General features: G+C 38.2%; 1 protein-coding gene across 1 annotated transcript in view; it reads right to left on the bottom strand.

Moving 5' to 3' along the window:
* Positions 1 to 712: 712 nt before the first annotated feature.
* Positions 713 to 12,243, bottom strand: part of LOC101246131 (uncharacterized) — a 44,983-nt gene continuing 33,452 nt past the window's right edge. The window contains exons 14-26 of the mRNA XM_010321492.4: positions 12,028 to 12,237; positions 10,716 to 11,276; positions 10,576 to 10,635; positions 9,704 to 10,032; positions 9,171 to 9,594; positions 7,100 to 7,564; positions 5,118 to 5,234; positions 4,825 to 4,946; positions 4,015 to 4,744; positions 2,887 to 3,141; positions 2,487 to 2,669; positions 1,954 to 2,292; positions 713 to 1,800 (exon numbers count right to left, since the gene is read on the bottom strand). Of these exons, the coding sequence (XP_010319794.2) occupies positions 1,051 to 1,800; positions 1,954 to 2,292; positions 2,487 to 2,669; positions 2,887 to 3,141; positions 4,015 to 4,744; positions 4,825 to 4,946; positions 5,118 to 5,234; positions 7,100 to 7,564; positions 9,171 to 9,594; positions 9,704 to 10,032; positions 10,576 to 10,635; positions 10,716 to 11,276; positions 12,028 to 12,237 (4,545 nt within the window). The 3' untranslated portion in view covers positions 713 to 1,050. The remainder of the gene's footprint in view (positions 1,801 to 1,953; positions 2,293 to 2,486; positions 2,670 to 2,886; positions 3,142 to 4,014; positions 4,745 to 4,824; positions 4,947 to 5,117; positions 5,235 to 7,099; positions 7,565 to 9,170; positions 9,595 to 9,703; positions 10,033 to 10,575; positions 10,636 to 10,715; positions 11,277 to 12,027; positions 12,238 to 12,243) is intronic.

Genomic DNA, 12,243 nt, shown 5'->3' with positions numbered 1-12,243 from the left:
GATTCAAACTTAATTTAAACTTTTAACTTATTATAAAAGTTTTTATTAAGAGTTTAAGATATTTATTTTAAAGCTATTAAAATATGCAGGGCAATAAATAAAAATGGTTGAATAAAAAATAAAAAAATCCTTACTTATTACCCAATTCATTTCTAAAAATAATTTTTCAAAGTCATAACCCAAACTTAATGAAAAAATAAATTTTATTTTTAATATCAAACTTAATTAAAAAAATGATGCGGTGTAGATTCATACGGGATGGGTTGAAAATGAAATATCATGAAAGATTTACAGTTAAGCTCAACCCGCCGTGCCTCAGCCCCTCACTACCCCATTGGGCTCCTAAAGGAGCATCAACTCTGAGAGAACTATGTTTGGGAGAGAGAGAACAAACTCTATGCGAAGAATAGCCCTAAATACATGAATAACACTTCTTTTCTAATACAAGCACCAAGTAATAACAACTGAATTGATAAGCAAGAATAATTAAGGACTTCACATAAAAATGTAGACATAAGGTGTTCAAATCAGATATATTATCGGAATTATTTTCTCTTCTTCGTTGAATCACATCTTATTTAGCTGCGACAAACTTTCTTCTAATACACTCTATCAAATGACCCCAAAATGTAAATGATCACATCATGAAATAAAGACAACTAGCTACTAAGATTTCTGAGAAGGTAAATTGGATCAGCTCAGGCAACTCACATAAATAAACAACTCCCATCCACTTAAATTGCTTATCAACAGAAGAATTTTGTACAACATTGAACATCTCCTCTAATGTACATTTCTCTTTTAAACAACAACACTTCACTTTAGTTTTTACCAGGCTTCAGCTTTGTTGGAAAAGTAAGTTTTGGTCAAATGAACAAATAAAATGATGCCAAAATTTGCAGATCATCAACTCATCACACCTAATCACCTCTTGTGTCTTCAAGAATTCAGACTGCTTCCTACAAAAGCTAAATTTGATGGACAAAAATTCAAAACTGAATACTGAATCAGGCGTCACCGATTGTAAGAGGCCTCATGTTGAGTCTCTTATTACATCAGTGGAAGGTAACCTCCTCCATGACCTTTCCTCAAGACAAGAGGCCCAGCGCTATCAGGGACTTTATCGAATGCTTTATTGCATGCATTAATCACATCGGTAAACCCTGTTGCGATGGTAGCCAGTTGGTATCGCAACCTCAAGTCCTTGGTCCTTCTCAACAAACATCTGAATGATCTCCCAAGATATTTCGCCCAATCAGCTGGGAGCCCTCCCCCGGTCAACCACATGGAAAATTGTGACTGATCCCCCCTTGCAGCCACTTCAGCCCTGTAAAATCTAGCAAGTTCAAGAAGCATTGAGGGTTGAAGGGGGAGCACACAAACAAACTCAGCCATAAACCGTTCGATGAGCTCTGGTCTTAGCATTTGATTCCAAAGTACTAGAGCCCATTCACCTGGCTGGTTAAGACCATAAGCTTCAGCAACAATTAGTGCTTCTTGGAAACGGGTTTGTTCGACCAAGGCCCTCCGTGCATTAGTTTCAGATAGATTGATAAAGTGCAAGTCTGGCATCCGAATCTGAAGATAGAGAAGTAATGCCTGAGCACAACTTTGGCGTGTTTTGCTCCCAGCATCAATGGAGGAGTAAACTTCAGCAGCTTCAATGAAGTACCCCATGGAAGCCAAGAGCTCATCGGTCTGATCCTTGTCAGAATGGAGGGACCACTCCTTACAAGATTGGTGTGCTCGTGACTCCAAAAGAGAAGCAGTCTCATTTTTCATATCAAAGCGGCTATAAACCTAAGGGGAAATAAAGAGGTGCATGTTATTTACCCTCAAAAAGGTGCATTTTTTCTGCTTTGAGGAAATGATAATATTTTTTGGTAGAAAAATCAAATTGTATCAAGGGGGAGGATAAAACATCTATTAACATGAAATTGCACAAGTACAAACCATGGCAAATGCATCGAGATCATTGGGATTAAATTGCTTGAGTAATGTGAGAACAGCCATTCTGAATCCTCTTACTTCCTCGTCAGCATCGTTGGCATCAACAGCAGCTGAAAACTTCTGAAGAAGAAGATCGAGCTGACCATTTTCAATAAGGATACCAAGAATAAAATTAAGTGCATGGAAGTTCCCCACTCCAGTTACCAAGCGAGCTAAACATGGAAAATCACCCTCAGATACATAAGCCTCCACTTTTTTGAATGCAAGATCTACAAGAACATCAACTCCATCGAGGCATGCCGAGGACTTGTAGAAATGGTGTGACAAAATGAGAAGCTCAACCTGAAGAACAATTTTTGCAAAGAGAGGATGTGAGTTCAACTAGGCTGTAATACTAAAAACCAAAGAGCAAAAAGCTCCCACATTACCAACTTTATGTTGACATTCAAACACTAACTTAGTAAGTCCATGGTTTACAGAACAGGGCTTTCATGATGCTGACAAATGGGAGAGCATCGAAACGAGGATACACTTACTTCACAGGCATGTGGTATTCCTTGACAAGTGGCAACTAAACGCAGTAAAGCATGGCCAATTTCTGGTTCAGAGGGGCAAAGCTCAGCCCACTTCAAGAAATCAGAAAATCTCCACAATAAAGGAGCAGGGCCCTCCTCTTTTTGAGATTCCATGTAACCTCCACGATGTGCTGCTAGCAAACCCTGCGATGAGATAAACATATGTAAATACAGAGAACATCATAGACAATTTGATCTGCATACTTTTCATACAGACAATAGCTTCGTTACTCGACAAGCCCTGATGTAACTTGGCAAATTTCTACAAACACTCAAATTTGATGCCACCATAATATTCAGGGATTTTGTTTTGAGTCTATCCACATGCTCCTGGGGGAATCAAGGACACAATAAAATGTACCTTCAAAAATGATTCCGCAAGAATTTGAGCAATACTAGCTGCAGGCATACAATGTGATTGAACTAAGAGCGTTGCTTCTTCAAAAGAGTCTTGCGCTTTTAGAGAAAGCAATTGTAAGAGTTCAATGGGAGGCTTCTCAAATGCTTCTGAAAATGAAAGACCCAAAATGTTTGCTGCCTTCACAACTGATATTATTCGCCTGCAAAGGCCACGTCCCCTACCTTCAATTAGGAGTAATGCAAAATTTTCCAGTACCTGAAGTGAAACTAGATTTTAATTTTCTTTCTTTCTCGTGTTGCAAAGAATCAAGGACAACTGAAATTTCAAATGATAAAAGCTAAATCAAAGTGTCAAAGTAGAAGTCTGATCATGAATAAAGAACATAACCCAAGTCTAGCCCATTTTTATGTTGGTGAAGCACTAGTTGAAAGAATGTAAAATTAAACATTACGTGTCGATAAGCACTTTAAGTGCTGAAATTATTTTTAAAACATGCAGTTACGTATTTAGTTTTACAGTGCTGAAACTAATAATAAGCACTTGACGTGTTTGGTAAAAAAGTGTTGATAAGCTCTTCTTTTGATAAAATGACCAAAATATCCTTAATATTTTAACAAAACATCATAGATTTAAAAGCATCGTTGCAAGAAATAGGACAAATGAGGATATGAAACAGAGAGGATGTTATAGGTTTTGTTTTGGGAAAAGGCATTTTGATAACCACAAAAAAATATGAAGGATAACATAGTAAAAATCTTGGACAAACTAGTGCTTATTAGCTAAAAATACATAAGTTAGGGTGATCAACTTATGGGTTTTGGATGATTTTGACTTGTATGAACTTTGAATGTTACCAACACGTAGATAAGCCAGTTTGACCAGCTTATGAGATGACCATATAATCTTCCTATATTCTCCCCCCTCCCCCATCTCTCCTTCCACCCACCTCCTTACGCTCCCACTACCAAGCCTTCCAGTTTCCGCGTTAAACTGAATGCACTTCCAGCTCTGGAGCCTCAGAGCAATTGGTGGGGAAAGAGGAATATGAAGGACAGTCAAATATATATTTTTGTCAAGCTGAATGACCTGGAACAAAAGAAAAAAGAGGAGATAAAATCAAATGATTACCTGGAGAGGATCAATCACGTGTTGATTAGGGAAAAGATCGTATGACTGCATAACAGAACGAAGTTCACCATCGAGCACCAATATCGATGCTTTGTCGTTTGGGGTGGCAATTGCAGCAAGCTTTAGGGCAGCATCAACAAGTTTAAACTCAGATGGTATGCAACCTGGAGATAATTTATGTTGAAGCTGTCGGGAAGCTGCAATTTGTCCAAATTCTAGAAGAGAAAGGACAGCCCGTTCTAGCTCTGCAGGTCCAACTCTTTCCTCCCACTTTGAGAAAGTTGCTTCTATTTTAAGGTTTTCATCAGGTACCTGTGAGTCATCCTTCACATTAAAATTAATGGAGCCAGTTTCAGGCTCATTACTTCTGTCCACTGGATCAGCTAAAGACTTCCTTGAGGGCACAAAGCCTTTGGCTCGCCTTTTAACTTTTGCACTGCCCAAAATGGTACCTGAGCTAGAATCTGACATCTGAGTGGTCTTGAGATGTGATTGGTTACTTTCTCTTGTATCATTCCTCTCTCCAGATTTGTTTCTCACTAAATTAATGTGGTTATCCATTTTAGTAATAATGCTTGCAGTTCGGTCAATAATGTTAGGCCCCTTGCCACTTGCAGGTTCACGACTAGAAAGGATAAGCTCTCCCTCACTTTTCACTTGAGTCTCTGATTCAACAGCCAATAGCCATGCTCTAGTTTCAATTTCTCTCAAAAGATGCAAGGGACAAACTCTGATACATTTATCCAAGAGTCATATTAAGAGGTATTACAAATGAACATGTTAAATGGGGGAGCTCAGTAAAACACTTACGGGCTGCATTGAGTAATCATTCCACTCAACCATTGTAGAGAAAGCAACAACAGTTCATGAAGCTCTCTGGCTGGGAGATCTTTTTCCGCTGCCTCTGCATGCTTAAGGAAAAATAATCCCACCTACAGATTTAAGGTTCACCGCACCCGGATAAGAAAAAATTAAATAAATCCCAATAGCAATCATCAGGTGAAAAAGCATCCAGACAAACACCCCCCCCCCCCCCCCACACACACACACCCCACACACACAGAGGCTGATGTTACATCTGTCTCACAATGTAACTAAAATACCTGCAATGGTGGTAAGGAATATCTAAGAAAGAGAGTCTGGCAGTGACCCCATAAAGCAGCCCTTTCTTCGGGAACATCCCAAAGAAACTCCTTCCACTCTGCAACCATGGACTCAGCCTTCATGCATGAACATAAACGCAAGGAGAGAAGGATATTGTAAGAGGAATAGATTGATAAAAGAATTGCAGTCATGAGTCAACTACAATGAGAAAGCTATGCAAAAAATAAAGGATGTAAAAATCATTAGATAACAACAGCAGATTGCAAGCTATGTTAATATGTCATATAACAGAAATCATACAAAAGAAGAAACACCAAAGAGACAAACAATTACACCACCAAGATAGCACATATGACATGACACTTCCAGATGGACATCAATGATATCTCTAGATGAATTATAGTTAAAAGATCTTAAGACAAACACTGAAAGCCATGGAAATTAAGAACCACGGGCACAAGGATATTCAGAAAGTAAGAAATCTGGAACATGTATAATCTCATACACGGGTCCAGTATACTTCTCCAAGAATTTTGACTGATTAATGATTATTGCTCTTCAAGTCCTTTTTTTCCTGTTTTCAATGGTCCATTCAGCATTTAGTACTGAAATTGTATTCATGTGGCCGCTCAATAGCAATTTTAAATTTTTCAACTTCCAAGTTCTGAATGTGGTACAGAAAATGTTGCATTTAACATTAGGCTCTTGATCATTGTTAATTAATATTAATATAAGAAATAAGTGACCTTCACAATCAAGATGTCCTTTTACCATTGCCCTCAATCCCAAAGACATCAACATAGTTTGATTTTGAAAAGCATACTAAACTATTATCAACAGATATACAAGTTGTTTTAAGTTTTCATAAAGTCATTTTTTTCTATTGGAAGCATTTCATATGTTAATGTCATCATGAATATCTTTAACAAAAGTCTCATTTGGCTTTCTAAGCCAACTAAGACTTTGGAACATAAGAGTTGCAAAGTCCATGAAACCTTTGATGGCTCTAAAAACAAGAATTCTGTTGCTTAAAATTAAGAAAGAAATGGCTACTGAGATGCACCACTCTCTGTAAACGCCATGGCTATCTAAGATTGATTCCCGTGACCAGTCATGTTGCACATCGTTTATTTTCACCACAGCTAGAAGCGCCGAATACTTGTTACAGCACATATGACATACCATTAGGTTAATTTTTTGTAAACCCATGTGAATGCATACAATTCTTCTTTCATCAGTCAGTCGAGAAATCAAATCAGTACGCTTTACTATATTCCTGCCCCCAGTAAAGAGAAACAAGCATATGATATGATATATCCTTTCTTTGATTGAAACAGCTCCTTTCATCTTGAATCAATTTAGCAATTAGTTCCACAGAAATCTGTTTCTGATACCTCGTAAGAGATTTTCTTTTTGATAAATGACACAATATAAGACTATTGCGCATCAGAACTTTTATGTCTTCACTGACTCAATACCGAAAACACTTGAAATGAATTGCTCTGTCCATTCAATGGATGAGACAAACTGTGAGGTGACTTATATATTATGTTGCAGCCAACCCAAGCCCCTCCCCACACCAAATATCCCCCTTCAGAAGAAAAGGAAAAGGAAAGAGAAGTATACAAGGGGATTAGAGAAGGGAAGACAAATTTCATATGCTATAGAACACAAAGGGGTAGCTTGGAACATGGACAAACTGTTCAGGCATTACAATGGAGAAATTGTTATTACGTAAATAGGATTGTTATATTGTGAACAATACTACAAGGAATGTTGATCTGGAAAGAAACAGAATAAAGATTCCCCCCAAAAAAAAAACCTAGCTATTTTTGTACTGCAAGTGTTAATTGAATGCATCTTAACAAAGGAATCACAGCCACAAAGAAAATCACAACTCACAGAAAGAAACAGCTCTAGAAGAATGATGCTTGAGTTAAAAGCTAAAAAGAGGAAAGAGCCTAAATAGTAAGCCGAATACCTGTGCTTCGGTAACATGGTGTGTTGCAGATTTCCAAGACCCACCACTGGCCTCTAAATGCTTAGCCCAATTGCGTGCCTGTTCCCAGTGCCCATGTTCCTCTAAAGCTGTTAAAAGTGAAGAATCATCTAGTGGCTCGTTTCCAAGATGTAGGCCATCATTTTTGCGAAGAGAAGGTTCTGCCAAATTTACTTTGAAGTAGAGTCGTTGATAACATGTTGCAGCAGAACCTCCATCACCAAAATCAGTGGCAGTGAGGAGGTGTAATAAGCATCTTTTTTCATAAGGTGAAGGACATCTTGAGAGCATCGCATTAGCAGCTTTCACAGCAGTAGAACTTATCCATACACTTCCAATTTTCCCTTCTTTCCCAGCTTGTGTGTATACATGAGGTTCTTCCTTAATTCTAGCAGAAAAGGATCCCAGATGAGCTGATGCTTCAGAGAGGCGCATTTGAGAAAATGCCTGGAAACGAAACAGCAAGATTTGGGGTTTATGGAATCAGACAACTGTTATTATATTCACGACATGTGTATCTTATTAAACGAAACGACTCAGTTACACATAATATTACACAATAGGAACAGCACTGCACATGATATTGCACACTAGAAACAACATCATTTGTTCTGATGACGTATTATTTTTACATTTAGATGTCTGCCGGAAACCAATGAGATTGTTACACATGTAAGGAAGCAACAACACTTCTGTTCTGATTTAGTATTTTTAAGAGTGTTAGACACCAATGAGATTGTATCCCAATATTTTAGTTCTGTTCTTTTTTCCTAAAGTCTGGAGTCACGAGATAATAACTTTAAAGAGTAAAGGGAATCCCTTATACAAAACTAAGAAAGTAAATCCTTCATCCTCTGCTTGACAACCATAGCATGCAGCTTTCTCTTAACATAAAAAGACTCCATATAAGAAAAAATGAGTAGCTATCCGATGAACTACTCTTGCCAAGTTCCCCCCCCCCCCCCCCCCCCCCCCCCAAGTCCATTGCAATTAGCAGATCAGCATGGGAAATGAAATTAAGGATACATATCCACTTTCAAGGATTAAATAAAAGTCGTGAAGGAAAAAGAAATGAAGATGGAAAGAATATCACTTCACAGTGTTATATCACCAAATTGAACAAACCGAGGGGAACTAAGGGAAGGCAGCAGCAATCAGGGATAACTTGACCAGCACAACACCATCGTTACAGGTGCATAAGTGAGGAAAACGCATAACATGACTAGATAATTATTACATAACAAGTCACCCCAACCCCAAAGAAACCTTACCACTAAATATATAAGTCAATAGCTTTAAAGTATTGATTACATCTTTTTGTCCAAACAGTGAAAAGGATCCTGCATATACATCTGGAAACACTATTATTCATGATGAGTAGTAGCTGTAAAGCAGCAATTCTAAGACCAACTTGAGACTCTTCCCAGGAGCTTTGTCATAACGTTGCAAGTCAAAATTGCACCTTGCAATGTGAAAAAACATGAGGGGACGAGTGGACTACTAAAATATTATGAATGTAAGGAGTCAATTATGTCACGAGACAATCAGCTGGGTGGCAATTAGAAAAGCTGTGAATCTCAACGTTGTATTTGGCACTGTTAAAGTGTGTGACCATCTCATCTAAAAACTTAAGTTAGAAAAAACACTTCATATATTCTCAACACAACCTCTCACTTGCGGGCCTAATTCTTTTCCATGGCCAAGCACATGAAAATTCTTTTTTGAAGGGTGATGGTGAGACTCGAACCGAGGACCTCTGCCTTCTTTGGCACCCAAGTTAAAGGATATGACCATCTCATCTAAAAGTTTAATTAGTTAGAGAGAGCACACTGTCATTTACCTAGTTGTTATATCCTCAATTGGCACCATTACGACTACCAATATTGTGCTTTCAATATGGCAAACAACAAGGGAAGACAGCAAGAACAATGATGAAACGTTTTACAACTGTCAGTCTGAAACTAAGAAAAATTTCAGCAATGATAAGATTCTGAAGTAATGCCCCTTCATTTCAAAAAGGTAACGTGTAGTTGACATCAACGGTTCAGCATACCTGAAGTGCTCGGATAAAAGGTAAGAGTGAACATGAAGGAAGAAACATTTCAAAAGCCCTGAGCAGAGGAAGGAATAAATGTTGTTCACAGAGCACAGCAACCATTCTAGACAAAGAACCAGCCACTTCATCAGAGCCATTTGAAACTTTCTCATCCTGATCAACTTGCTTTTCACATTCCTCTCCAGCATTCATGTCTTGAATTCTCACATTACCATCTGCCTTTCGTACATCAGGGATTGTGAAAATTAAGGAATTCACTGACACAGGCTCCATGAGTCGCCGACGCTTTGGGTTTTTGCGATTATAATGAACTGTAGGTGCTTTGGCAGATGCAGGTAGGGAATTTGTGGCTTCCACAGCAGCCGCGACATTGTTTGCAATCTGGGAAGCAGCATTATTAACTTTGATGGCTGATGTTTCCCTGTAAAGGATTTTCATGAAATTTTTTTTTCCAGAAAGTAGTGAGCATATATGAAAGAAAGTAGAATTTTATTAATTAATGGAAAAGAAACAGAAACTATGATGGAAACCTTGCTGCAGTTATTTCTAGCCAAACTGTCAGGCAAGACAACGAAGAGACATCTGGAAAACAAGAAGCAATTGCAGCCAAAAGTGACCAGCATAAATTCTTCGCTTGCAGAAGAAGAGCTTCTCCAGGCCTTGCTTGCCTCTCACATTCAGCGATAATTCCAAATAGTTCGGCCGGTGCATACACATTCTCATCTGGAAATGATGTCCCATTCTTCTTTTCTCCAGTATCTGAACTTGATGAAGAGCTAAATTTTTTCCTTGATTGTGTACTCTTCAAAATTGTTAGTATGTGGGTTTTCAGACGTGCATCACCGAACTCCTTTAATGCCTAACATGTAGTACATAAATCAAGTGAGATGAAGTTATGAATTAGCAACAAAAGGTCTTTTCCTCTTCCAAAATAAAACTGAAAGGAGAAATTTGTAGCAGTAACGACTTAGCAAGGGAACATGTAGTGATTGCCAAGAAATGGACCTTGGGCCTCACTCAACCCAAAAGCTAGCTCTTGAGGAGAATCGCCCAAAACCATATAAGAAGACCAATTACCCATTTCCACAACCGATATGGGATTTCTAACATGCCCAAGTCTGACATCTGGAGCGTGCACATTATAACATGGTGGTCCAACATCAGATAAACCCATTCCAATTACCCAAATGACTTTAATACAACTCAACCCCAAAAGACAGTTCAAGAGGTCATGGTGGTGCGGTGAGTGTGGATAGTTAGTGGTATTCTTATATAGTCTTGAGCAATCATCACCTTGTTCTAGCTTAAGAGGTGGAGATTGCCCAAGAACATATAAGGAGATAACAGTCCATTTACTCCACCAATGTGGGAAACATAACAGTGAAATAGATATGAAGCTTACTACTTCCATCACGGCCTCCAAGGTGTAGCCTCCAATTTGAGCTTCTGAGAGAAAACCAATCTGGGAAAAAAAGTAAACCCATAAATAGTCCATATCAAGAAAAAGTTTTAAGTCAGCAATGATGTTTAATAAGCTCATACCCAATCATTGTCTCTTGCTAATAAAGCAAGATATCTGGTGCTCACAGGAAGTTGATGCGTCTGACAAAATGTTGTTACCAAACTCCAGTGTTCACTAGCAGTTTTTTGCTGAGACCTCAGTTCAACTCCATCACCGTTACCAGTTAACAACCAAAAACCACAAGTCACTCCATCAGCTGATGACGGAAGACTTGATGTTTCCAAATGTTGCAGGACAAGCATGAGAGCTCGAGATGGTTGTCTGTCAGAGGTTGTGAACTGATCACTTTTTTGAATAGTTTGATTGAACCAATCATTCTGGCAATAATCATCTGCCAATCCTCGTGCTAGAGATTCAGTGATATTATTGTCACTATTATTTGAATGAAATGGGGACCCCCTGGGGGAAAGTTGCTGAAGGTGATTGGAACAAGGGCCAGATTTATTAAAGGAGGCTATTCTTCTCAAAGCCGCAACATCAATTTGGAGTATACCAGGAGATAGACCACACAACTCCAATAGAAGAGCACAAGATGCCACCAACACTGAATCAGCGAAATGCACAATAGCAAGGGGAACAACCTAAATATGTCAACCAACAAATGCTTAAGAGGAATAAAAATCAGAATACACTATTAACAGAATGTAAAACTCTGAGAGTTCTTGCATATACACTTCAGTTTGTTATATAGAAGTCTCTCACAGATAAATGGACTATTTCATCATATCTTCAGCGATTTGCAGTCCAGCATAATAAAGAGCAGTCTTCTAGTGCACTCCAACAAAAGAGCATTTAGAGAAGGGGCATTTTCTAAATATTTATATTCTTTCAGTACATTATTCTTATGACAGCTCTTACATAGCAAGTTCTACTTTTTTTACTACCTTGAAGCATAAATAAAATACTTAACAAAAAACTCAAAGAAAAGTAAGACCCAAGACAAAAGATATGAAAGCGAAACTATTTGACAGTAATTTGATTCACATGAAACCAACTACGACTATTAATATCAGGTATTTTCACTAACATGCTGTCACAGAGGTGCAGTAGATAAAGCATCTTGAAGTCATTCATACAAAAGATCTTTCAAAATTGTATTGTTTAATTGGCTCCTTAAGAAATTTTCTATGATATATGATGCTGAAAGAGCAAAACAACACTTCAAGAACTGTAGTGAAAAGAGAGATTTTCCTTGTATACTAACATAAGGTATTTCAGTTTTCACATTATGACTATGAAAGGACAAAAGAAGTAGATATAGGATTGATATGACTGAAATTAGAAAAAGAAGAATGCCAGTTTGTCAACTGATTAGAAGAAAATGATCCTTACAGATGAAAGAAACAACTGTTCGCTCTGTGTAATAGGTGAAAGAAGCATCTGCACATCTGACTGGATGTTTGTTTGGCCTTGCACTGGATTTCCATGCTGCCTACGTGAACTTTCTGAATTCAACTTTTGAACTCTATTTGACAGCAGCTGACTAAAAGCTGCCAATGCACGTCCACGATGTAAATGGTGCTCGATTCCAACTTTAGATTCCTAAAG

Source organism: Solanum lycopersicum, chromosome 4 (genome assembly GCF_036512215.1).
Source record: "Solanum lycopersicum chromosome 4, SLM_r2.1".
NCBI lineage: Eukaryota > Viridiplantae > Streptophyta > Magnoliopsida > Solanales > Solanaceae > Solanum > Solanum lycopersicum.
The sequence above is the reverse complement of the archived record's forward strand: the minus strand, read 5'-3'. Positions and strand labels throughout refer to the sequence as shown.